We start from the raw sequence: 27,921 nt of genomic DNA on the forward strand, positions 1-27,921 counted from the left end.
CGAGTGTTTGTTTTGTATTTTACTGTGTAGTCAAAATGAATAAAAATAACGCGCCAGTAAGTCTACTGACACGGTTCTATCGTATAAATGCTAATCGACTCCGCTGGGATTTGATTCTACAACCTAGAGCAGGTTTTTCCAAAATGTTTGGGCCGATTGCAGACACGATGACTACTTGTAAGTCTTAGACAACGTCTAAATCAAGCATGATCTTCCATTGCATAAACAATGCTCAGCCGGTGTTTAACTAGACATCATTTAAACTTTCAATATTGGTTTGAAAATGGAGATAGAAGTATCTTTCATGCAACTCTTTGCTTGTCGCAAACAATGAAATTCGTCGGTGCGCGCGCCGAACGCAAGTCAGCTGTTTGTCTTCCTACACAATACGGATTACTCAAATATGGCTAAGCTTGAGCATTACTTGCCCACAGATAAGAATATCGCTTTCGGTGGAAATTAAATCTCATATAATATTATCGACACTAAAGCTACACGCCACCGTACGGGGAAGTGAAGCTTTGATTATAGCGTTGTTAAGGTGAGTGTAATCTACTCGTAAATAGCTTCGACGAAGAGAAGATAGTAATGTGCAACCGAATGTGTTGTACGGGCCATATAGATTCTGGAGATCGTAGGTTCGAAACGCATCATCGGCAGCCCTGAAGATTGTTTCCTGTAGTTTTCTTACTTTTACACCAGGCAAATACTAGGGCTGTTATTATGGCCACGGCTCTTCTTCCCCAGTAGTCCTCTTTAAGCAATAATCACCACCACTTGCGTTTTCCTATCTCATAGTTGCCGAAAATTTATCTGAATTAGCGCGACGATTATAGGTCTATATAAAAACCACATACAACCTACTTTTGAGTTTTCACTATTATGTGTGCTTACTTGGCAGAACATAATAGTGAATCCCTCCCGGTTGATGTATGTGACAGCCCTCTGACGATTGGGACAATAATTCTGACATGTGTAATGAAATATATCTGACGCTAAGAATTGTAGTCAAGTTGACATGACCGGACTGTCTCTTTGTCAGTCTCAAGAAACAAGTCTCTTGAAAAGTGAAATCTTAATTTAAGCTGTACCTCCCCGTACATTTCAAATGAATTGCCGCGATTTCGCAGTGGACGTCCCACAGAGAGGCCGTCGGACTAATCTTTATTCCCTGAATCGTCTCAACATGATAATGCACTTTATATGTTGCATGGTACATAACCTCTGATTGTGATTCACTCCTCACATTTGAGATTAAACAATGTTCTCATCAGCGTTTAAACACGGCCGGTTGAACATCGGTTTTAGACAGTGTCTTAATTGAAAAAAAAAAAAAAACGTCTCTGCAATGCGGCAGCCATACTTAGATATTTTTTAACCGTAGACATCGTCTAAACACCGTTTCTGCAATCGGCCCAAGCGTTTTACAAGCGTAGTCGTCCGAACTGAAGATCAGCCTCAACATTAGTTCTGTTTCTGTAATTCTTTTTCATTTGTGTGAGAGCAGAAAAGGTGGACTCCATTGGCATGTTGTCACGATAAGCATTAAACGCAGTATTTCCTAAATACCATGGACCCAAAAGTCGGTCAGAGATATGGAGTTGTGATACAAGGTCTTCACAAAATACTGCCAACTTGTAGGGCCTACCATTTGTATGTATGTTTAGTCCTCAGTCCGAAGGCTGGTTGGATCCTCAACAGATCTGCCATCAGCTGTCATAGATAGCCTAGGCATCACTGAAGAGGCGTACTAGGGAAATGAGGAGTGAGGTAGTTTCCCGTTGCTTTCCTCACCGAGCCAGAATTTGCTATTACACATCAGTCTGCCAAGCCCACTGAAATGCATGCACCAACTGACCCTATGAGCAATATTTTCACACCATTCATAGCAGGGACTGGCTACAGAAGGAATGGCATTACTAGCATCACTCATACCTCAGTCACTTTCATTTTGTCAAAGCCAAGGATAAAGCTGAGACAGATCAATGAAAGTAACAAAATTGCTCTAGCCCATACCAGAAGACATAGCGCACTGTAAACACTAGGTCCCGCCAGCAAAGGCACGCCTACCATTTATCAGCCAAAAATATGCTTATAATGTATGTAAGTTATACATCAGTGAAGACACATGATCCTAAATTTAGAATAATGATCTATGAATTGTGTTTATACAATGAAATTTCGCTCTTTAAATATTTATAACTTTTATTATAAATGCGGACCCGTTAGACTACCGTCGCGGCCCCCCAGGGGACCACGCTTTGGGAATGGCTGACCTAGAGCATTATACGCGATCTCTTCAGCCGACTAACCAATTGGTGAGTTATTATTATTATTATTATTATTATTATTATTATTATTATTATTATCATCATCATCATTGAAAGCGAAAATCCACGCATCTGTTTACAGTAATTCGACCGGGTCAGGAATGGGATGATTGAAGCCCCCATCTAGCGGCGAGGATCGAAATTGTGCAGGCTGTCGAAGTCTTTCGCACTCCTCTGGGGCAATGATGAGTAACTAACAGATGAAATTAAATGATATTCGAGAGTGTTGCTGGAATGAAAGATGACAGGGAAAACCGGAGTACCCGGAGAAAAACCTATCTCGCTTCCGTTTTGTCCAGCAAAAATCTCACTTGGAGTGACTGAGATTTGAATCACGAAACCCAGCAGTGAAAGGAGGCCGGCGCGCCGGCGCCTGAGCTACGGAGACTATTATTATTATTATTATTATTATTATTATTATTATTATTATTATTATTATTATTATATGGAATTTTCCCGGTCTAGAAAGCCAAGAATAACGGCCGAAAGGATTCGTCGTACTGACCACACGACACCTCGTAATCTGCAGGTCTTCAGGCTGAGCAGCGGTCGCTTGGTAGGCCAAGGCCCTTCAAGGGCTGTAGTGCCATGGGATTTGGTTTGGTTTTATTATATGGAATTTTAGGAATCTGAATAACTTTATAGGATTAAAAGAAAAGAACAAGAAAACTACAAGCAATTTGGTGCGACATAATCTGTGAAACAGCTGTTGTTGTTTGAGTCATCAGTCCATAGACTGGTTTGATGCAGCTGTCCATGCCACCCTATCCGTGCTAACCTTTTCATTTCTACGTAACTACTGCATCCTACATCTGCTCTAATCTGCTTGTCACATTCATACCTTGGTCTAACCCTACCGTTCTTACCACCTACACTTCCTTCAAAAACCAACTGCACAAGTCCTGGGTGTCTTAAGATGTGTCTTATCATTCTGTCTCTTCTTGTCAAATTTAGCCAAATGGATCTCCTCTCACCAATTCGATTCAGTATCACTTCATTCGTGATTCGATCTATCCATCTCACCTTCAGCATTCTTCTGTAACAGCTATAAAGACAAATATTGAAAATATGAGTAAAATAACTTGGAAGCAACTTACAATCATATTTGGAAAATTTGACAAACAAGTAAATAAATGAATGCATATATTTACATGTTTGGCTCCGTAGTTGTTGGTCAACGTAGTGACCGCCGGTTCAGAGGGTGTCGGCTTTGATTCTAGGTCGGGCTGTGGATTTTAGCCGCATCTGATTAGCTAATTCCTCTGGCTCAGGGACTGGATGCTTATGTTCGTCTAATACCTATCTCTTCAAATACGCAAAATGCAACACACTGCCAGCCACCACAGGAACAAAGAATAGTAAATACATCCCTCCACGTAGGGTTGCACCAGGAAGGCATACGGTCATGATAAGCCATCCTAATTCACATGTAATGCCTACCCTAAGTAATCGTGAAAAGGCCAAGGAAGGAGGAGGATATGCTATTTACATATAGACTTGTATTTTATGAAATACTGAATTTTAAACTACTGCTTATACGTTCTATAGGGCCGCACATGTGGAAGCACGAGTTCCCAGAATGTGCGGGAGAGAACCAATCACCAGTCAACATCGTTACCCGCCAGGTAGTTGCTGTGAACTCCGACTCCTGCTTGGTGTGGTCGGGATACTCATGTCAGCCGCTGTCCATGAGAATGTCCAATGAATGTGGTACAGGTACGTTTCTAATAAATTATGTTTACATACTAGCAAATGTACCCATGCTTTGCTACGGTATTCTATATTGTATAGGGATTTGTATATAAACTACTGTACACGCAATGAGAAAATGTATATTAAATTGCATGTGCCTTAGCGTTATCCAAGAAAAGCCACGGGGAGGACTGCATACGTTTCTTCCGATGTACGGTGCACGTTGGGAAGTTTTGATGATAACGGCAGGCCACGTTTCCTACTGCTATTCACAATCGAGTTCGTGAATTTCTACTGCTGTATAATGGCAGGCTCCCTTGCCTGATACTATTCACAATGGAGATGGGAAGTTTTCATTATAAAGATAGAAATAAACCGCAGAATGGCAGATTGGCGTTTCTCTTGCCTTCTACCCAACGAAGAACAGGAATAATAACGACAATGGCATTACGTTACTTCACTGTTACAAGCAGCCAGAGACGTTGCCATGGTAACTGGCAGGTACGTTGTCGGCCTGTGAGGGTATCCGTCATCCAACGCAGAAAATAGTAATTTTCTCCGTCATTTGAAGAGTAAGCGAAATTACGTACATAACAAAATTTGTTTAAAATGAAGGTTGGCATTTCAGTCTACGGATTTTACAGGAAATCAATAGCATAAGAGAAAATTGAAAGAAACTGTTCTGGTCTTCCTATAAATCCCTAGTGTATTCAGTGATTTTTAAATCATATGCATATCTTTTTTTTGCTAGGGGCTTTACGTCGCACCGACACAGATAGGTCTTATGGCGACGATGGGATAGGAAAGGCCTAGAGTTGGAAGGAAGCGGCCGTGGCCTTAATTAAGGTACAGCCCCAGCATTTGCCTGGTGTGAAAATGGGAAACCACGGAAAACCATTTTCAGGGCTGCCGATAGTGGGATTCGAACCTACTATCTCCCGGATGCAAGCTAACAGCCGCGCGCCTCTACGCGCACGGCCAACTCGCCCGGTATATGCATATCTAAACCTGCTCTCGGATGGGAATACTCTAAATATGAAGTTTGATCGAGATCTTTCCAGCCGTTTCGCCGTGATGGTGGAACAGACGGACAGACGGATAGACTGACACGAAAGCTAAACCCGACTGATACGGTCTTGAGTTGACCTAAAACGGATACATATCTGAAAAATTGGCAAAATAAACGAAATTACAGGCAGCGGACCCCCTACAACTTTATTCATAGAGATGACAATACAATGCATATGATTCCTTGACCTTTCGGTAGCTCGAACGGTTAGATGTCGGACTTTCACCCCTGTATCCCGGGTTCAAAAGTATTTCTCTGACTACATGTGATACTTGTTCAGAGTGGAGGTGGAGCAGGATTTTTCCGCGACCTCCACTTTCCGGTGTCAATTTCAATTTATTCCACCCCTTGTGGTTGAGAGGGGTGGAATACTTCCACGATCCACGGTATATCCTGCCTGTCATTAGCGGTGATTGTAAGAGGACCCTCAGGGTCTTTCAAATTGGGAGCATGAGTTGGTGACTGTGAGGCTCCTATCTGAGTGCGGAATTTCTTCCGCTTACTTTTGTCACACTCGTTACTTTTAACTTTCCTATTCGACCTACCTTGATTAATTCTTGCTCTCTTTCGACTCCGATAGTATAGGTTTGGGAGGCCTAGAGAGTCTTCAATTTTCACGCCCTTCATGGCAATTTCATCTCTTTAAAAGGTCAGACCACTTCCATTTTCATTAGTATTAAGAGAGGATGGGGTTGCCCAGTTGTACTTCGTCTTAAAACATTAACCACTATCATCACTCACTCACTCACTCACTCACTCACTCACTCATATAATTGCAGATGATTGATTGGTATGTACAGGTAAACCCCGTTATACACGGATTCGTTATTCGCGATTTCGCATATACGCGATTGCAGTTTTATGTTTAGTGCTGCCATCCGTTTACGGTACGTGGAAGCTGTAATGCCTTAAGGCGGGTACACACGTGCCGAAATCTGTAACGTACACTACGTTGCGCGCCAAGGTTAAACGGGGCGGGGAATACGAACCTCTACGCGCATCTTCTGTCGTGTTTGTCGAGACGTGAATCGTCAGTTCCGGTCAGTAGAGCTGTGAAGGTGCACCTGATAGGTTTCGTATTTAAAACGCTGAGTAAAAGGGAAGAAAGTGTGCCCGTCGAATGAAAGAAGCAGGTACCAAAGTCGTTTTCGTTAGAAACAAAGTTAGAAGTTTTGGATCGCTATGAGAAAGGTAAACGTATTGTTGACATTCAGCGTGCTTTGGGACTTAGTGAATCCACTGTGAGAACTATTCGTGACAATGCGGAATCAATTCGAAAAACTGCTCAATCTTCTACTAACTTAAGTGTGACTAGAGTGATCAATTCTCGCTCGGAAGCGATGGCAAGAATGGATTGAACTGAGCATCACAACCAGTAACACATGCCTCTTTTTTTGGAGCTGCTTTTCAAGGTAAAGCCAAGAGCTTGTATGCAGAGTTTAGTTTATTATTGCGTGTTTCAGTATCAAATTTATAAGTGTATAAGTTTGCATTTAAATGCGTTTCAGAAACACGATAATGGTTATTTTTTTGTAAAAAATGCTAAGAATCTCTGCTATTTTAATCTTAATATGTGAGTAAACGAAAACCTAACCATGTATTTTATAGAATGACTCTCGATTTACGCGAATTCGGTATGCGCGGCAATTCCGCGGAACGTAACTATCGCGTATAACGAGGTCTACCTGTATTTCAATATTTGACAGTTTATATTATTCGTCTATGTAAAGCAATTGTTATGTTGAGAATTTACCTTAAAGTAAAGTGAATCTAGTTTTGATTATTATGTACTAAGGCAATCCACTGGTTAAGATACTGTATACATTCCAGTGTTAATATACAGATTATAAAAATCTGGATCTGACAACTTTCACCAAGTAGTTGCTAGAAGCTTAAGTAGCTACAGTACATTCTAACCTTTGAAAATTCACATCCATAATTATCCATAAGCCTGCCCAACAGCCAGTAATAACACGCCGCTTCATGGGCACCCGCAAGATCTCTTCCAGGGGGTACATTAACAATGTTCTTGCATATAAAAACCAATATAACGTCAGCAACATTAAATTGTTTACATAAATTTCCGGTTATAACAGATGCTAGATGACTGTCAGTAAGTTCAGTTTATGAAATAATCTGGTATGATATTAAACAATTGAACATCAACATTTTTAGAATTCCAAGCGCCCCCTTACTCCCCCGCCCCCCCCCCCCCCCTTGAGGGCGCCCATGCGCCGCTTATGTTGCTACACCCTTGAATTAATACGATATCGTCTCCATTAACAAAGCCGAGCTTTGGCGAGTGATGGACAATCTTTTCGAAGCTGTATATGTAAAGAAGTTGGACCCTGTTCTATCAACAACCTATTTAATGAGAGAAATGTTTAAAGAAATTGTTCAGGTAAGCAAGTCCCAAAATGAAGGGGTTATCGCTTCTCTTCTTCTTCTTGTTACCCGCAGGGCTCAGGTTCGCTTCCAGATTCCAGTCCACTTATGCCAGCCTTCTCATTTTCATCTCTTCTATCCGACTTCCTTAGGTCAACCTATAACCCCGGTCGTATAGGCTGACAGTTTTACAATCTGCTTAACGTCGCACCGACTCAGATAGGTCTTATGACAACGATGGGATAGGAGTGGGAAGGAAACGGCCGTGGCCTTAATTAAAGCACAGTATCTGCCTGGCATGAAAATGGGAAACCACGGAAAACCATCTTCAGAACTGACGACATTGGGTTTCGACCCATTTTCTCCCGAATGCAAGCTCACAGCTGCCCGTCCCTAACCGCATGGCCTTCTTTAGTGTTAATAGGAGATGATTGTCGAGTTGTACTTCCTCTTAGAACACCACCACCATTTTTCAAATGATTATTATCCTTGACTGAGATTAGAACGAGTTTTACTCAGCCTGAAGTGGTCAATCAATGAGCCAAAGAAATCACATGAGAGACTCACACTAACCACACGATACTCCAATAGATTTTATACAGATACTCGAATTGGGCAGCAGTAATCGTCACAGGTTTAAGGTCATTTAAAGTTTGTATTAACTGCGTGGTTATGGAGTAGAGTAGCGTTATTGTTATTACTGGGGTTTTTTTTCATTTTTTACGTCGCACCGACATAGATAGGTCTATGGTTAATTGATACGTAGAGGAATACACCTAAATGTCACCACTAACCAACATATAAGATTTAATTACTTAGAACTGTGAAGCTGGAGCAAAGAGCAGTGGGATATCATGACGCAAGATGCATATATCAACAATACAGAGAGGTTATACAGAGGGAACTCTATAAAAGTCATAGAGATTCACATTGTCACTCCACTCCAGAAGAGGTCACTACAGGTCTACTGGTGACAATCGGACAGGAAAGAGCTAGAAGTGGGATGGAATCGATCATGGCCCTGATTAAGATATAGTCACAGCATTCGCCTGGTGTGAAAATGGGAAACCATGGAAAACCAGCGCTATCGACAGTGGGGTTTGAACCCACTGTCTCCCGAATGCAAGCTGACAGCTACGTAATCCGAACCTCGCAGCCACCCGCTCGGTATTTTAATGTATCCTACATCTGATGTGTTTATCAGACGCCTTCATGAAAGGTATTGCTTTAAGATAGAATTCAGTAAAACAAAAAGGTCCCCGGGCTGAGTGCCTCAGACGGTTGAGACGCTGGCCGTATGACCCCAACTTGGCAGGTTCGATCCTGGCTCAGTCCGGTGGTATTTGAAGGTGCTCAAATACGTCAGCCTCATGACGGTAGATTTAATGGCACGTAAAAGAACTCCTGCGGGACTAAATTCCGGCACCTCGCGTCTACGAAAACCGCAAAAGTAGTTAGTTGGGCATAAAGCAATTATTATTATTATTATTATTATTATTATTATTATTATTATTATTATTATTATTATTAACAAAATAGTTCCCCGTACTCTCACACTGCCCGCTGTACGGATAACTCAGAGCAAAATTAGCTCTTCTTAGGTGCTAAGTTTTCAATTTGTCGATTGAATATCGTCTTGTCTCTGGCCCTGTTTGCAAGTAGTTCTAAAAACAACCTGTTCCCTGAACATATTCAGGATATTTGAGAGTCCGGAGTTAGAAAGGAGAATTGCAACTTTTTGAGCTGTCGAGGACAGACCGATGGGGGTAGATTGTTAAATGTAATTAGTCATTTACTTTCTAATAAATAAATAAATAAATAAATAAATAAATAAATAAATAAATAAATAAATAAATAAATAAATAAATAAATAAATAAATAAATAAATAAATATCCATATCGAAATCTGGTGAGATGTAAAGAAGCGTTTCCAGTTTGCTATTGTACCCGCCCCTACCCATAAAGGCTCCGGCGAGAAAATCTACAGGGCGTTACTGGGTAAAATAAATAGGCGCATATCTTAAATTAGCGGCATACAGGGTAGGAGAACGGGGTATACCTAACTATAATGAGAACACATTCGTATAGAATTTAAGTTAATGCAAAAGGTTTATAAAATCCTGATAACTATGGGGATGACGCATATATACACAAATGAAGTACATTATTTATTGACATTTGTTGTGGATTATTTATTGACTTGTAGTCTTGTATGACAGATCCGAGTATTATTTATCGCGAAGCGATATGTCATGACGCAGCGTGAACGGAAACATTTACCATAAATACTGAAGCTATCTCACATTATTGACAAATGACATTGACAATCATGCAACGGGTCTGAGTGATCCCTATTCTAAAAGCACACAATTATTTCCCCAACGGAATATCATAAAATAAATTATACAGATGTGGATCAAACACCCTGGTTCGAACCAAACCCTCAATGGAACACAATTCGCCGTGCCGATGGGATGAACCACCGCCGACGCTAATTACAGTCAAAACATGTCACATAAAACAACATAAATAGTCACATATTATGTACAATAAACACGTGAGGCACCCCATCCTTCATTTTAGCATTGTGGGATACCAATGCTCACGTAGAGGACTGAACTGAAGACCCCAGAGATGAACATGTGGCGCTGGAAACCCTAGCTAATTTATATTCAAATGAATAATAATAATAATAATAATAATAATAATAATAATAATAATCTAACAAATATTAGTACCAATTACCGTGTCATTTATTAGCGAATACATTATTCTGGCGTGTTGAATATTTCCAAATATTAGCCTGTTCACTCAGGCTCTGCTTCGCAGCTAAAAGCTCCCTCCCTTGGAGGCGAAACATAAACAAACACATCTGGCACTAGGTCAAGCATCTCCACCCCCACAACGGATGGTCATTAGCCTCGGCCTTCACAGGCATAACAAACCATCTCTTTAAAACACCCCGTCCCGAGGTACACTCTCGATAATACTGAGGTCTATCCCTCGTTCTTCAAATCGCACTCATGGCCAACCCATGATTTCAAATATCACATCTATCACATATCACGACACCGGTTTTATAATACCAATATTTGCATTATTATTATTATTATTATTATTATTATTATTATTATTATTATTATTATTATTATTATTGATTTCGGCTGTCCACTGACTTCCTTACGTGATTTACCTGGTAACTGAATCATATCTAACCATCACACGGAAACCTCCTCATAATTAGAACGTAATTAAATAATCAAACGATAATTAACTCATAATCAAACCCTCATTAATTTATGGTTAACACATAATTAATTTATAATTAAATTGTCGCACGGTAATCAACTCACAATTAAATATTCACATGCTAATTAACTCATAATCTCACCGTAATTAAATTGTCACACGGTAATGAAATCATCATTAAGTATTCACTCGCTAATTAACTCATATTTATACCATAATTAAATTGTCACACGGTAATTAAATCATAATTAAATCGTACATAAACTGATCAAACAACCCATCTTGAATTGAAACATTCCTAGCTAAATATTTCAATGGGGGTATGGGGTATCAGTCCTATAGACATCTGTCGTAACTCTGGATCACCTCACGTAGCTTAATTATATTACATACCACTCATGAAATGATCAATACTAGATGAACTACAACCTAACTTAAAATATCAGTCCCTGAATCTACTAAACTACTGATCTGCTGACGCATTAACTGACTACAACTTTTCCAAAATTAAGTAAATAAGTAAATCTCTTACCGCATGCATATCTCTCAGACTATAGTTTCCCCTATTTGCAATTAAATCACTCAGACCTGTTATTAATTAAAATAAAATAAGAAATAAAACTACGTGCTTATCTTTGGCACTTATACATTCAAATACAATGATATCCCTAACATTATAGCGTCAGCTTATGATAAATAATTCCCGTCCCTTCTAATCATGTCATTTAATTATGAATAATGTTCATCTCTATCATCTGATGACACCTTGGTCAGCTAGGGAGATCCATATCGGGTTTTACTGCTGACCCATTGGCACCAAGGCGATCACTGGTGGCTCCATTTCACCTTCAAGATGGAAGTCCATGCTTCCTGGTCGATGAAGTCGCTTACAGCATCCTGAGCACAGAACACGTCACTATTTATTTTCACAATATGTTTAATTGCGTTCAGCGTTGGCGTCCGGCCACGATTTCGGATTAGTACTTTGTAATCCGCGGTTCGGTATCAAATTCCTTGTACCTCTCAGCCACTATTTATTTATTACTGCCAGACACGGTTGTACTGTAATAATAATAATAATGATGATGTTACAATTCGAACTAAGTGTTCGCGACAGGTCACAGTTTTAAAAGTTTAATTACTAGCGTCACGCATATCAACTCTATGCAGTATTCACACGAATTACTCTATTGCATTTGAATTTTAAGTTTGAAGTCACTAAACAAAGGATTAATAGGAGCTCAGCTAAACACAGCCTGAGAGTCCCGAATGAATAGCTGCGCCTACGGCAGTGGTATTTACAAGAAGGCAATTTCCCCCACTCCAAATCTGCATATGGCCTATCCACGGCCCACTAGAGGTCAAATAGTACGACCATCAGATGACCAGTATTAACCTGATGTGATTGAGACACCTCCGTACGATTATTCTTCGTCGAATCTCCTGTAATTAAGTAAAGATTGTCCTGCTTCCCCTTCCACACTAGGGTAAACTTCCGAATTAAGGAGGTGTTTTGACAGAAACCAGATGGCCCCTGGTAATTTTCCACGCAGAAATAACACAGTATTCTTTCTCCAACCGTAAGTTATCAACCAAGAAGACATTAAACACTCTAAATAAATGCCCCAATTACCGTTATCTCTTTTAAATCGGAAGACGACTTCAGAATTCAGATTTTATTAATTTCCACATCGTAGATAATCACGTTGGCTAGGCTGGATTAAGGATGGCTTCCATATTTCGCTTCGAAAAAGTTTGCCTCCCCTCGATTTCTTGGTCGTGAGGTAGGGATGATTTCTCTCAAGTTACGGCACGGTGAACCACCGATTGCAGCCCCACCCAAGACTTCACGGGCTTGGTTCTCCCGCTGGACAAAGAAAGATATTGCACAATAGATCGCAAATAATAAAATTCTGTCGAATGAATTTTGTAGACTTATTTTATTGGTCTCAATGATATTGATATTAATTAACTTCGATATTCCTTTCCTCAAATAGCATTGCGTCTGCAATTTAAATGGCCAGTCCTAACCAAAGGTCCTTGGATCATGCCCCTGTCGGGTGCACTATGTCTAATGGTCCTTCTTCGGGGACTTTTTACCGGGGTCGGCACTAACGTGGACTACGTCTAGTTTTACGGACAGATGCCCTTCCTGACACCAACACCATGTGGAGGGGGATATTCACTATTGAGCGTTTCATTGGTGGTTGACAGCCTGATCGTTTGCAAATGAAGATATATAATAAGCCTATCATAAACATCCAGCTCCCGAACTAGAGGAATAAACCAAACGTGGTTAGAATTCCCGACCGGCCGGTAATCGAACCTGGCGACTCTACACCGACCATTCAACCAAGGAGCTGGACTGCGCTATGTCTTCTGGTACGGGTTACAAAAATATTGTTACTTGCATCGTCTGGGCTGAACAGGCGGTAAGCGCGCTAGCTTTCTGAGCCCAACTTGACGGTTTCCATCTGGGCTTTGACGCACTAGAACGTCACATTACGGGATCTCACTATTTCTTACTCTTCCGCCATTTTCCCCACATCTTGGATGGGTGAGAGTGCGAACTGTTTAGCACATGTGGACGTGGCCCGATTTGACGGCCGGCTGACCTTCCGGATGCCAATCATCTGTGGATGGATGATTTTACTCGTAGTGTTTCTGTGGTGGTTGGTAGTGTGATGTGCTGTATGTACAATATATGAAGAGGAGTACATTGGGACAGACACAAAAAACAGTAATTAAGTCAGATGAATTAACCAGACGCGGCTAAAATCCCTTACTCGGTCGGGAATCGAACCTGGGACTCTCAATACTGACTGTGCGAACATAACGGGGCGTCACTTATCTCCAAGAATCATCAATTAACTGAGTGAATTTGGTATATGACAGGCATTCCTTTTCCCAGATAATGGAGAACAATCGTGTTCCTAACTTGGGAACCCGTCGCACTGAATGTGTGTCTGATATGAATGATTACTGGCTCAAACGCAGTACCCATCTTTGGTATTTTGGCACTGGTTGTGTGGAATGTCACGTAGTTACCGTTAGGGCAAAGTTCTGTTGCAAATATCTTCGGATATGTTGAACTGAAATAACGCGTGTTGTTTCTCCTCATGTTTGTGGAAAACATCTTTGAACATAAGTTTACAGTAAAATTCTATTGAGTTCATCAATTGCATTTAAAAAAATATTTCACTTTAAGATGTGCCAACCCATGTCCAGCGAGTTGATATTTCTTGTGTGTTGGGACTCGAATTCATAGAAGTTATGTTTATTGTGTTGGTTTAATTCGCCCTCTGTATCTACGTATATTGCATATCTATCGCCAGAGAGCAGCAGTGTCCAATATGGCGATTTACTTTATTTCGTTGCCTACGCTATAATACAAGGCCTTGAAATGCCGGGGAAACGGGCTGCTTCCCAGTTCACCATTCAGCCGCTAGGATCGCGTTCTTGCCCTCTTGTGTTCGCATGGCCGTATATGTCAATAAGTAAATAATATATCCTAAATAAAAAGAACTTAATGTTTTTGGGAGTATTGACAGTACTTTATTTATAGAGCGGTGCTTCATTGGCTTGGATATGTCACTGAAGTTTCAAAACTTTCCTTTTGAGGGGTGGTGGTGGTGATTATTGTTTTAAGAGGAAGTACAACTAGGCAACCATCCTCTATATAACACTAATCAGAGGGTGGTCCGACACTTCGAAAAATGAAGATATCGGCCAAAGGAAGACAAGGGCCACGAAGGGCGTGAAAATGAAAGACTCCCTAGCCCTCGCAAACCTAATAGCGTCGGGGTCGGAAAAGAACAAGAGTTGACCAAGGGAGGTCGGATAGGATAGATGAAAGTGAGGAGCCTGGCACAAGTAAGTGGAAGCAATGCCAGGACTCAGCTAAGGGCCCCGTGGTCGCCAAACCACGCTCCAAAGTTCAGAGCCCCTGGGACCCCTTTTAGTCGCCTCTTACGACAGGCAGGGGATACCCACAGGGGCTTCTTATCAAGTTTCAAAACTTTCTCTCTTCTACTTGAGTGGCTCAAAGCAATGTTGTCTAACAGAGGTCTCAGAAGTTTTCATAGTAGAAAAAGGGGTGGTTTGTCGCCTTTACACTTTCCACACTTAATTTCACTGTTGAACATGTCTTTCGAAAAAATAAACGTACACCTTTTAGTAACTCTCTTTGGGGCAATTATTGCGTAGCGGAGGTGACAAATTCCGTCGTTCACTGCAGAAGTGCCACAGACGATGATTTTCGGTATCTGAGGGCTCCTCGATCTTGAAAACGAATAAGACACAATGTTGGACTTTGAGTAGCTGGAGAACAGATATGTTCTAAACAGCCTTTACAGTCTGGTGTTTTTTTTTTTTTTTTTTTTTTTTTTTTTGCCACACGAACCATAATGTCATTTTATTCCGCTTTGCGTCTTAGGTAGCTGAATAGCTCGTTAGGTTCCTCGTCAATGCATAATGCAAATATATACTTATGAGATACTTTACGCAGGCCACAGTGGATTGGGTAGTCAAGATCTATGCCTGATACATTTCTCTCATGAATCTTTTTTACTTTCTCCAAATGCATTTGAAGTTTCTTAATATATGACAGGAAATAATTAATTAACCAACTGAGGCGTTCATCTTCAGTACTAAAAGATGCTTTTTTTTTCTAGTGGCTTTACGTCGCACCGACACAGCTAGGTCTTATGGCGACGATGGGACGGGAAAGGTCTAGGAATGGGAAGGAAGCGGCCGTGGTCTTAATTAAGGTACAGCCCCAGTTTTTGCCTGGTGTGAAAATGGGAAACCAGGGAAAACCATCTTCAGGATTGTCGACAGTGGGATTCGAACCCACTATCTCCCGGATGCGAGCTCACAGCTGTGTGCTCTTAACCGCACGGTCAACTCGCTCAGTGTTCCTTGTTGTTACTAGCTATGGGGGTCAGGGGTTTAGTACAAAGATGAACATGTAGTGAGTGCTTGCCAGCTATGATGGGATATGTTTCAGTAGGGAAATGACCCTGGTTGCAAGATAAAGTTCCAGCACAGTCGGGTAGGATATAAGACAACTTAGCTTAAATATACAAATTATATTAATGTGCACTGTTATGAATCACTTTTAAGCAAAATGTTAACATTAACATTTTTAACATTATTTCTAAGATAATACTAAATATATATAATCAGTGACTTACAGTCTTTATTGACAGCGGTAATAAGGGGCGAGTGGCCTAGCAACCTGCAGCCTCACATAACCGGCGGTCCCCTGGAGTTCAGCTACGAATTTCACAGCATGAGTTTCCACTGGGGGCCATCGGACCATGATGGCAGCGAACACACCATAGACTACTTGAGCTATCCTCTTGAGCTGCAGATGCTACACTGTAAGAGAGGTTTTCGTCACCCCATGGATGTGGTCATGGTGGGTGCCAAGGACGGCATCGTCATACTCGCATTTCTGTTCGAGGTAAATTATTTTTCATTGTGTTAGTAATAAATACAGCACGCGGCAAAACAAACAGTAATGTACTGAAATTACAAATGTGCTCTGAATATCAACATATGTCATTATAATACGATCGAAACACGTTTCTAACTATATGGTAGAGCATGTTTCCAAAATGTGCACCGTCACGTCTCACGCATTGTAGATTTTCGAACATGTTGATGAATACAGGTTGCCAGAAGGACACAAAACATGACTGATTCTTCTCTCGTAATTCGAGGCATATGGAAAAGATCAATTTTCCGGTCAGATGACCCACCTAGGAATGTTCCTGATTTATAAGAGAAGATACAGATAGTTTTAATTACCTTTCCCCTTTACGACCCCTCACAAATCTCTGAAAACCGTAGAAGTAGTCTATGGAGCGTATCATGATTAACTTTATTAATGATACCGGACAATACTATGAACTCCGTTTTAGAATGAGTGGTAGCTCAGGTACGTAGTGTTGCGCGGTCATGCGACTGTCAGCCCTGTTGTAGCCTCTTCGGTATTTTCTGGAAGGAATGAGCGAGTCAGGCTTGAGCCCTCCTGGCCGGCCTGAGAGAATGTGACAGCCTCTGCTTGTATTGTTCTTCCTGTCTCGTGTTTCTACGGAGTTTCTGGAAAGCGAAGGTACTGGGACCGTGCGTGCGTGCGAACAGTTTTCATTCCCCACCTGGAAGGGGTGGGGCAAGACACCTGAAGGGTTACGCCCTCCCTCTGGCCAGGAGCTTGGGCAGGGTTGGAGATATGTGTGAAAATAGGAGATGGGAAAAGGTGATATGAACAAATATGGGAGGTAGGAGCCTCAGGAGATGGGAAAAGGTGGTGTGAAAAAATATGGGAGGTAGGAGCCTCTTGGCTAAGTGAGGTGTAGTGATACATATGCCTTTATTAGTTGAGTATGAATTAAGTACAGTACAGATGAATCATACAACTATATAGAGAAACTAGATTTAAAGAGATGTGCTAGGGAAAAAGTGGAGAGCAAAGAGGTGATAAAGGGAGGGGAAGGCAAGTGACGTAAGGAGAAGGCGAAGATTTTCGGAGGGCAGCAGATGTGGGAAAAAGGAACTGGATGAAGGTGGGGGAAAATGGTGATTGGAAGTAGAATAGTGGGGAGGAGGGGTAGGCTGAGGTCGTCGACGAGGTGAGGGAGGTCGGTTCAAGGGTTGGGGAGTAGAGCGGGAATATTCAACACGGTGGTGACGGCCGTAGAGATGTAAGCCATGATGGACGAGGCATTGAACGTCGTCAGGCGTCGGTAAATGGAGCCGCAGCAGGTATGTAGGTCCATCGGCGTTGAAGATTCGGGAGGCGCGTTGTACCGGAAGTCCTGATTGGGGAAGGGTATGGACGATGAGTCAGAAGGAAGACCAGGGTCTACTCCACGGACGACGCAGCTGGAAGTTGGCTGTTGTTCTGTCGGTGGTGTTGACGATGATAGGCGATGTGCTATAGTTTCCTCGGCCGGCGGCTGGGGCTGAGTGGGATGTTGAGCAAGGGAAGGAGAAACGGGGGGGGGGGGGGGAGGAGGAAACGTCATAAGGGGAAAAGGATGGGACATTACGAAAGTTGTGAGAGGAACGTTAGGGGAGGTGTGGGCAGAAGTGTCGGTGGTGGTGGTAGTAGTGATGGTAATGACAAGGGAGGTGTAGTGAGAAGGCGAAGGTAGGGGTGGTGAGCGATATGAAGGAGGCGTTGTTGCTGCAGGCATTTCTTGATCGCTGGCGGGGAACTGTGCCATGATGTTTGGGGGCGTAGCTACCACTCGATGAAGACGATTTTGGATCAGTGTGCCATGATGAATGATGTGGTCCCGGTCGGATGAAGAGGCCAAATAGTGCAGTACTGCGTCGGAAGGTTCTGTCTGGGCCGGCCAGGAGCCGGGAAACACAATGGACTCCAGATGGTCGAAGGGTAGTGAGGATATCCTCTTCCGGAATGTCGAGGTGGACATCGCAAACGAGGCAAGTGTATGTATAGGAAAGGCCGACCTCCATCTCGGTGCCAGCCTATTTGCTTTATTAGGGTCGGCGGGGTGCGAAATTATAGGTGAGGTGTCACCCGGCCGACGGAAAAGAGAATTGTGAGAGAGCCCTACTGGGACCTCATCACCAGGTATATAAACGCAGGCTCACTGCGAACCAGAATATAGTGTATCAAGTAGTGTATGGGACGCACACCAGGACTACTTGATACAAGAACTGGAAAATATCCAAAGGACAGCAGCACGATTTGTTCTGGGTGATTACCGACAAAGGAGTAGTATTACGAAAATGTTGCAAACTTTGCGCTGGAAAGACTTGGGAGTATGGAGATGAGATGCGCGACTATGTGGTAGGTTTCGAACTGTCAGTGGAGAGATGGCGTGGAATGACATAAGCAGATGAATAAGCTTGAGACGAGATGTAGACAAAATATGACTCGAAAATACATTTTTCTAAGAAATTATTTTATCATAGCACAGAGTCTCATAAACATATTCCCAAAGTTTTGTGGCGAAAACGTGTACCTAAGTGCCATAAAACAATAAAAATTCACGTACGTGCATTTCTGCTACGCCCACCTGGCAAAGAGTAGTTGCCTGCTTGTAAGTTTTATTCCAATTTCTTGCAGGTACTTTCAAGAACTGTTACTTTTTTGCACTATTCTTGTAGGCAAGACTGGGGCAATGATCTAGAAAGCTGTGTGTTTGTCGTTTTGTGATTTGTTATTGTTGAAACTGTTTCCATGTAAACATCACGTAAAATACATAGACTAAAGTCTTTTGCTACATGTGTATTTGTTAATCAGCTATTGGAAGATCATCTAAGTTATTTAAGAAAGTTAAGAAGACTCAAATAGAGAATATAACGTCAAGAAACAAGACGCGTTTCGCAAATGAGATTAGAAATCCTACTTCACCAATAACGGATGAATCTGCAGGAGACAATGCTAGAAATATCGTTCCCCCAGTGAATACCACACTCCCGTCAGAAACTGAAACTTGGACTGTTTGAAGAGCGTGTGAAATGTGGCATAGGCCTAAATAGTGGTTTTATGTTAGTTAACACTGTACTTCTCTCTGCTGCTATAAATATTGCATGTTGTTGTACACAGTGTGGAAGTCAGAGTATGCATCTTATTGATGATGGAAAGCGAAGTCTTGCTTGTAGTCTCCAAATAGTGTGCGATAACTGCAAAAGTAGTAAGTCTGTGAAAATTTCAAGGTCTGCTAACTGGCAATATGAAGTAAACGTTCGAATTGTGTACGGAATGAGATGTATTGGAGTAGGGAGAGAGGGTGCAAACTTATTTTGTGGCATTATGAATATGTCACCACCTCCTACAAAATACGCTGCTCTAAATACTGTCATTTGGAAGAGGCCTAGTGTTGTTTGTGAGAAGAGTATGACTGCTGCAGCTAAACAGGCTGTGAGTGACAATGAGAATAGTGTACCTACTGATTTGTGTGTATCTTGTGATGGCACATGGATGAAGCGAGGCCACCAGTCCCTTCATGGTGTATCGACGGTAGTTTCTGTGCACACAGGCAAAGTGTTGTACATAGAAATAGTTAGTAAGCACTGTCTTATGTGTGCTGTTAGGAAAAAAACATAATGACAAGCAAGAGGAAATCGAGTATGGAGTAAGAAACATGAAGAGACCTGTGGTAAAAACTATAGTGGTTCAAGTGGCGGTGTGGAGGCTGCTGGAATGAAAGCAATATTTAGTCGTTCTGACCAAAAGTACGGTGTTCGGTATGTAAAGTATCTCGGAGATGGAGACTCCAGTGTTTACAAGGCAGTGTGTGAAAGTCAACCGTATGGAGCTGACTGTATAGTTGAAAAACTGGAATGCATAGGACATATCCAGAAACGGATGGGAAGTAGGCTGAGGAAGGTGGTAGCTGATTCGAAAGGGAAAACTCTGGAAGATGGGAAGCGACTTGGTATTAAAAATACTCACTGCCAAGAAAATAAATGATGTTCAGAGCTATTATGGTATGGCAATCAGGAACAACATAGCCTACAGGATGTGAAAACAATGCAAAATGCAGTGTGGGTTATTTACTTCCACTTGCTGTCAACAGATGAGCACCCAATACATGATTTGTGTCTGAAATCATGGTGCAAATATAAAAAAGCACAAATCAATGAAGAACCATTTGAGCATAAAAATAACCTTCCTGCAGCCGTGATGAATGAAATAAAGCCTACTTTTAGAGTCTTAGGCCACCCAGACTTGCTGAAGAAATGTGTCCATGGAATGACGCAAAATCGAAATGAGAGTCTGAACAGTCTCATTTGGAAAAGGTGCCCAAAAACCACATTTGTATCAGCAAATGTTGTACAGATTGCAGCTTTTGATGCAGTAGTAGTTTTTAATAATGGCAACTCTGAAAGAGTTGACACAATTTGCAACCTCGGTTTCTCTCCAGGTGACTTCACTTTGTGGATTTTAAAAGACATTGATGACAAACGTGTTGCTGCTGCAGACGCAGCAGTGGAAACATTGTCTAGATTTGCTCAGCACATGAGGGCATCAAAGAGGAAGAAACCACTACTTGAAGAAAGAGACTCAGAATACGCATGTGGTGAATTTTAGTGGAGAATAATGTTGGAGGAGTGTTGTTGGAAAGGGAGTGTCATCATGGTGAAGTGTTGGAGCGGATGTTGTGTAGTAGTGTTGGAGTGGAGAGTTGTCGTTTAGCAGTGTGTTGAGCAGTTCAGTGTGTGGAGCAGTCATTGTGCAAGTTATCAGCCTTGTCTAGAGTCGAGCCAAGTGAACACAGTATTCGTGCGTTGTGATAGTCAACAGACTTGTGTTCGAAACTTTCTTCACAGAGCTACTGTGTGAAGTGTGGGTGGTGCGTGCGAAGTGAAGTAAAAGGAGAGGCATGACAATCAAGATTAGGTGGAGGGGGGGGGGAGGGGACGTCCATTCCAGTTGAAGACTGCTCAGCTGGACATCTGCTCTGAGGGCAATAGCCAAGTGTGATATGTGTCCAACTTAAAATGCATTTTTCTAGGAACATGATTTTTTCGCATTCCTGCACCTTTCCCTCAGAAACTATCAGAGATTATAACTTTAAATGTAAGTTCAGAAAAGGTTTTGGTGGAGGGATATTTTGATAAATTAAGGGGTACCTATGTTTCAATCATGAAAATTTCGTTAAAAAAGGGCCCAAAAATGTTATGAAAATTTAAATACCTTGTTTTTTAAACTACTTTACTTCAAACATTTTCTGTTTCACCGATTTCTTTGTACATATATTGACTAAAGCTGCACTGAATTTCAGATGTCTATCGCCAACGGTGTAAGAGAAATAGGTACGGGTACATAACATTTTTCTTCAAAATTTTAAATTTAATTTATTATAATTTTTTAAAATAATAAGTCATGGCACTGAATAAGTTTGGTAGGATTCCTTAAAGTATACTATTTTCAATTGCTAAGTTTCAGTTTCCTAATAATAGCCGAAAAAAATGAAAAATTGCAGCAGCGTAATTTTGCCTACATCTCCCCTTGAACGGAGCTTTTAAAAGTAGGAAAGATAATAATATGATCAAGATGGAATTCAAGGGGACAAATTGGGGCAAATATTAATTTATAGGACGAGGAATAAAGGATCAGAATACATTATCTAGTGAAATGTTCAATAAATTTTCAAGTACTTTGAAAAAGTTTAAGGAAAAGCTAGGTAAACAATTGATAGGGAATCTGCCACCTCGGCAACAGCTCTCAATGCAGACCATTGATGAATGATTGATGAGAGAATTGAATTGAATTTATTGATAAGAGAGAGAGAGAGAGAGAGAGAGTTGGAGAATAATGTTGGAGGAGTGTTGTCGGAAAGGGAGTGTCATCGTGGTGAATTGTTGGAGCGGATGTTGGTGTAGTAGTGTTGGAGTGGAGAGTTGTCGTTTGGCAGTGTGTTGAGCAGTTCAGTGTGTGGAGCAGTCATTGTGCAAGTTATCAGCCTTGTCTAGAGTCGAGCCAAGTGAACACAGTATTCGTGCGTTGTGATAGTCAACAGACTTGTGTTCGAAACTCTCTTCACAGAGCTACTGTGTGAAGTGAAGTAAAAGGAGAGGCATGACAATCAAGATTAGGAGGGGGAAGGGGACGTCCATTCCAGTTGAAGACTGCTCAGCTGGACATCTGCTCTGAGGACAATAGACACTAATTACTGTAGCGCTGTCATTCATTGTTGATTATAACTGTGTCTGTACTAACTGGATCATCCTAAAGTAAATCAGTCCATTAAAACAGTCAGTGTTTTATTCTTAACAGGACGAACGTCCGGACTTGAATCTTCTGAGTAATTGGATAAAGAATAATAATACTTTTTTGAACTTCGTCCTCGAGACTTAATACGAAATGTTCATCTTCACTGACTGCGAAATGAGTAGAATAATATTTTAGCGCAGCATAAGAAAACAGTATCATTAATGTTTCTTCAGTTCAGTCCATCTGTTTGTAGACGGTGATCCACTTTTGATAAATTATTCAAGAAGTATCAGTGTATCGCAGATGCATTCTCACAATATTAAGACACATTTATATCTACAGTCACCTGCCAGAACACTGTGTTAAATTGACTCATCTGGAAGTCCAGAAAATCAGATCCTGCTATACAGAAGTGATATGTCGAAAATGTACGTCTCCTGCCAAAGTGGGCGATAATTAATGCTCAATTTGAAACAAACAAAATATACAACAGCCCGAAATAAAGGACACTATCATAAAATATAAGCATAAATTCAACATATTCAGCAAAAATATTTTTTTTCGAAATATTCGACAATTTTGTGAATAGATGTACACAGTGCGTTATAGTGGTCATAAAATTTTTTTCTTGTTTTTGTGTTTACAACTTGCTTTACGTCGCACCGACACAGATAGGTCTTATGGCGACGATGGTATAGGAAACGGCTAGAAATGGGGAGAAAGCGACCGTGTTAATTAAAGTACAGACCCAGCAATTCTTCTTCTTCTTCTTCTTCTTCTTCTTCATGTGCCATGTCCTCGCAGTACTTTGGCGATCAGTAGCATGATCTGTTATTGGTCTCAAATTGCCGATCCATGATGTCCTCCTTCGCGTCGGACCACGTTTTCCATTAATTTTCCATTGGAGTATTACCTGTGGAAGTTGGTATTTACTGTTCCACATCGTATGACCAAGATATTCTAGCTTCCTTCTCGAGATGGCAGTGAGAATTTCTGATTCCTAGTTCATACGGGGCAAAACTTCTATATTGTCGCACTTGCCTGGTATGAAGATGGGAAACTACGGAAAACCATCTTCAGGGCTGCCAACAATGGGGTTCGAACCCACTATCTCTCGAATGTAAGCTGACAGCGACGTGTCACAAACCGCAGAGCCACTTGCTCTGTGGCATACAGTAAGCCTAAATAATGTTATTCCTTACCTTCATACGATAAATCTTCCTTAGTTCTGCAATGAAGCTGTGCATACCAGAGACCTTTGGAGTGTGTCACCTCTCCCTCTTGTGATAAGAGGTTCGTTCCCCAAAGGGTGCACACTATTCTTTCCTACATTTAACAATTAAAACTAGTGTAAATGAATTCTATTAGAAATCCACAATAAATTCATCAAGAAGAGAGCTTTTAATGATCAAAGCTTTAATTATCTGAACTTCAAAATAATTGCTGAGTGTTGTTTTAACAGGCACTTATTAAATCTGTATTCCAGAAACAGTGTTGACCGTTCGGCAGCAGGCAACACTGTGCACACGTATTTCAAAGCAGCGTAAATCTTGAGTAAAAAGACAATTGCCGGGCTGAGTAGCTCAAAAGAGCGTGTTGGCTTTCTGAGCTTAAGTTGGTGGGTTCAATCACGGCTCTACTCGGTGGTATTTGAAGGAGTTTAAATACGCTAGCCTCGTATAGGTATATTAAAGAACTTCTGCGGGACGAGATTTCAGCACCTCGGCTTCTCCGAAAATTGTGAAAATCGTTAGTGGGACGAAAAACAAATAATATTATACATTAAAAACCCTGACAATTATAATGAACAAAACACAAATTAAACGGAATAAGAATTGAAACAATGACTTCTATTATGATACAGAAATAAAGCTAGGGTGTGGAGCCAGACGTAAACTATTTGAGAACTACTAGAGTAGGCTGACCCTGAGACACGCTGACTCAGATGATTTAATTGTTATTTTAAAGATAAAATGAAGTAATTACAATGATTGCTAATACCTCGATCCTGTTCATGCACAGATAACGGCGGTGGATAACCCGTACCTGGACCACATCGTAAACAATCTATGGCGAGTGGCGAGCCCCTCGAGCTGCGTGCCTATACCGCCCTTTCCTCTGGACTGGTTGTATGCGCCCTTCAAGCACTGCTACTATACGTACAATGGATCCCTTACACAACCACCCTGCAGTGAAGTGGTCACGTGGATCATCCAGTCTGATCCTATCGCCATTTCCAGCCAACAGGTACCAACTCCACTGACACAGTAGTTTCTTGAAGTAGTGGAATACTGCTTTTTCTGTTCTTTATGTTCCTGAAATACAGCCGCTCACCTAAGTATTCGTCGATCTGTCCCTTTCATATATTGAAGACCAAAAATAAATTACAGGGCTTAAGGTACGTTCAAAAACAAATAAGCAGTGGATAAGCAATGAAAATGTAAATCCACAGCCTATTTCCAGTCATTCGACCGGGTCAGGAATGGAATGAAGCCCCCATCTAGCGGCGAGGATAGGAAATGTGCCGGCTGTCGAAGCCTGTCGCACTCCTCTGGTGCAATGATAAATGACTGATAGATGAAATGAAGTATTAATGGGTGTTTCTGGAATCAAATATGACAGGGAAAACCGGAGTGCCTGGAGAAAAACTTGTTCTGCCTCCTCTTTGCCAAACACAAATCTCACATGGAGTGACCGGGATTTGAACCACGGTATCCAGCGGTGAGAGGCCGGCGCGCAGCCGCCTGAGCCACGGAGGCTTATGGATATGCAATATATGCTTACAATAATAAGCAGAATATACCTTCTTACACGTCAATACTCATTAATAAAAAAGTAATAAGTGCGGTTGGGCTAGGAAATGGCAACGCAAAAGTATTCGTCCGCCTTGTGCACTGTCTTGTATAATGATAACAGCATTGAGGAAGTCAGACATATCACGAAGCTCAGTCAATCAGTGATACGGACAGTATCGGTGAGTCAACATCTAGTGCATGCCGCGAGTACAATGGGTAAGATAAGTTAACGAACTGTTGTTGAACGCGATCGAATTATCCAACTCCACCAAATTGGTGATTCTCAAAGAGTAATTGCTGAGAAAACAGGAGTACCGTGAACTACAGACGCAACTATCATTCAGAGATTCAAGACCAGTACAATTGTACTTAACAGAACAAGAACTGGATGGCCAGCAAAATCCCCATGTGTCTGGACCTGTGTTCCGTACAGATGTACAAACCTCCACTAGGAAGAACTTCAGCACCGGCACCGTATGACGTGTGTTACCCAGAGCTGGGTTTGCAGGGGCATACAAGCCGGAGAAAGCACCGGATAAGTGCAAAACATCTGCCAAGATCAAAACCCGCAATAACATCCTGCACAAACTCACAGGAACAAGCTGGGGCCCATCTGCATCCACCCTCCGAACTACAGCACTTGCGTTAGTATACCCAGTAGCCGAATCCTGCTGCCCAGTATGGCTCAACAGTGCCCATACAAAGAAGATAGACACTCAGTTAAACGATACAATGAGGACTATATCAGGAACCATCCAATCCACACCTTTGGATTGGTTACCAGTTCTTTCAAATATTCCACATCCTCATCTCCGAAGACAAATGGCACTGAAGAAAGAATGGCTTAAATGCTGTGACAATCCTCTTCTACCAATGCATCAAGACTGCTTACATGAAGATCTCAAGCTGAAATCCAGGAACCCTTCTTGGTTACTAGGAAAGAGGCTAGCCCAAGATGAAATTCATACTAACACTGCCTGGCGCGATGGGTGGGCTGCTTCAAACCCTGACAGATTAGGTCTAATTTCGGATCCAGTTATGCAACCTCCTGGTTTCAACTTATCCAGAAAAATCTGGTCATCACTTAATCGGATCAGAACTCAACATGGCAGATGCAACTTCTGGAAATACAAGTGGAAGATTACCAGCGAGCCTTATTGCGACTGCTCTGACGTGCCTCAGACCGTTCAACATATCGTCACAGAGTGCCCACTCCGAAGATTCAGTGGGATAATAAAGGACATCCACGAGGCCAGTGGTGAAGCTGTGAGTTGGATAACAAAACTGGACATTCAGCTTTAGCAGCAATGCAGATATTTGTAAATAATCAAATTGTAACAATGTATCCTCATGCCGTACGAAATATATATATATATAGTGCGGTGAACCGTAAGAAGTGGTGGCGTTCGCCAAAGAATAAGTTAGGAAGCCACCGGCGTTTTGGAAACGCGTGTTGATTAATGACGAGAGCAAATTCTGTTTATTTCATTGATCTGAAAAGCGCCGTGTATGGAGAAGAACGCCGAGCTCCAAAGTGAAAATCTACAACCAACCGTAAAATATAGAGGAGGTTCCATTATGGTATGGGGTTGTATGTCGGCGGCTGGGGCAGGTAACTGCCATTTAATACCTGAACTGATGGATAAGATGCTGAATTTGAATATAATAAAGCAATACTTAACACCCAGCATAGCAAAGTTAGGTCTTGTTAGTGGGTACTTCTTCCAGCATTGATAATGACTCTAAGCACACTGCTCGGGTTGTTTGGGAATGTCTACTTTACAATACACCTCATGTGCTGCAAACACTACCCCAGTTCCCAGACTTAAACCGCATAGAGCATTCGTGGGCGGAATTAAAATGTAAACTGAACAAGCAGCGTCTTACAAATAAAGACGCTCTGAAGCAATACTTCATGGAAGAATGGCATAAAATAGGCCCAGAAGTGACAGGAAAACTTTGTATCCAGGCTGAAAGGCCTTCAAGCCGTGATTGCTTCCAAAGGACGTTCGACGCGCTATTGATACTTCGGAAATGAACGTACATTCCTTGAGTTCTTATTGTGGACGAATACTTTTGCAACGTGACTTTTATGCAAGCAGTGCGATTGTTTTCTAATTGTTTCAAATGCCAGTGCTTAGAGTGCTATACATTATGTTCTCAGATGTTCAGATGGCAAATGAAACATACTGCTATTTGTTTACAATTAAATTCTTTATGGTATTGGTGCTAATGGTTATTGTCCTCAACATGACGTGCGCGGGCGAATACTTATGCGAGCGGCTGTATTTCTTCCTTGATTCTACAGTAAAAAGGTGCTTACCAGAGACCTGTGATACACATACCGGTATTTCATATTAAAGTACTGACAAAAATACGTTTACACAATTATTCTACTTTAATGATGGGTGAGCTAAAGTTTTTCTAAATATAGACGAGATAGCTTAATAGGTCTAATTGAAGTTATGGCCAAAAACACAACTTCTCATAGACCAATTTTCTACTGCATTTGAGATTAAACATTGTGTTACTCAATATGTGGTTTTCTCCATCCGAGTTGGATCGTTCAGTAGATAGTACGTTATGTACAGGCTGTCAATATTTTAAATACACGGTAGTATTAATAACCGAAACGACTAAAATACTTTTAAATCGCTCCGACGTAATCAGCAGAGGATTACTTCAATGTCTTTTATG

The 27,921-nt window shown here is 41.5% G+C and overlaps 1 protein-coding gene across 1 annotated transcript in view; it reads left to right on the plus strand.

Annotated features, from left to right (window-relative positions):
• Positions 1-27,921, plus strand: part of LOC136866783 (carbonic anhydrase 1-like) — a 43,910-nt gene that overhangs the window by 13,499 nt on the left and 2,490 nt on the right. The window contains exons 4-6 of the mRNA XM_068226842.1: positions 3,879-4,046; positions 15,936-16,192; positions 24,452-24,676. Of these exons, the coding sequence (XP_068082943.1) occupies positions 3,879-4,046; positions 15,936-16,192; positions 24,452-24,676 (650 nt within the window). The remainder of the gene's footprint in view (positions 1-3,878; positions 4,047-15,935; positions 16,193-24,451; positions 24,677-27,921) is intronic.

Source organism: Anabrus simplex, chromosome 3 (assembly GCF_040414725.1).
Source record: "Anabrus simplex isolate iqAnaSimp1 chromosome 3, ASM4041472v1, whole genome shotgun sequence".
Classification (NCBI taxonomy): domain Eukaryota; kingdom Metazoa; phylum Arthropoda; class Insecta; order Orthoptera; family Tettigoniidae; genus Anabrus; species Anabrus simplex.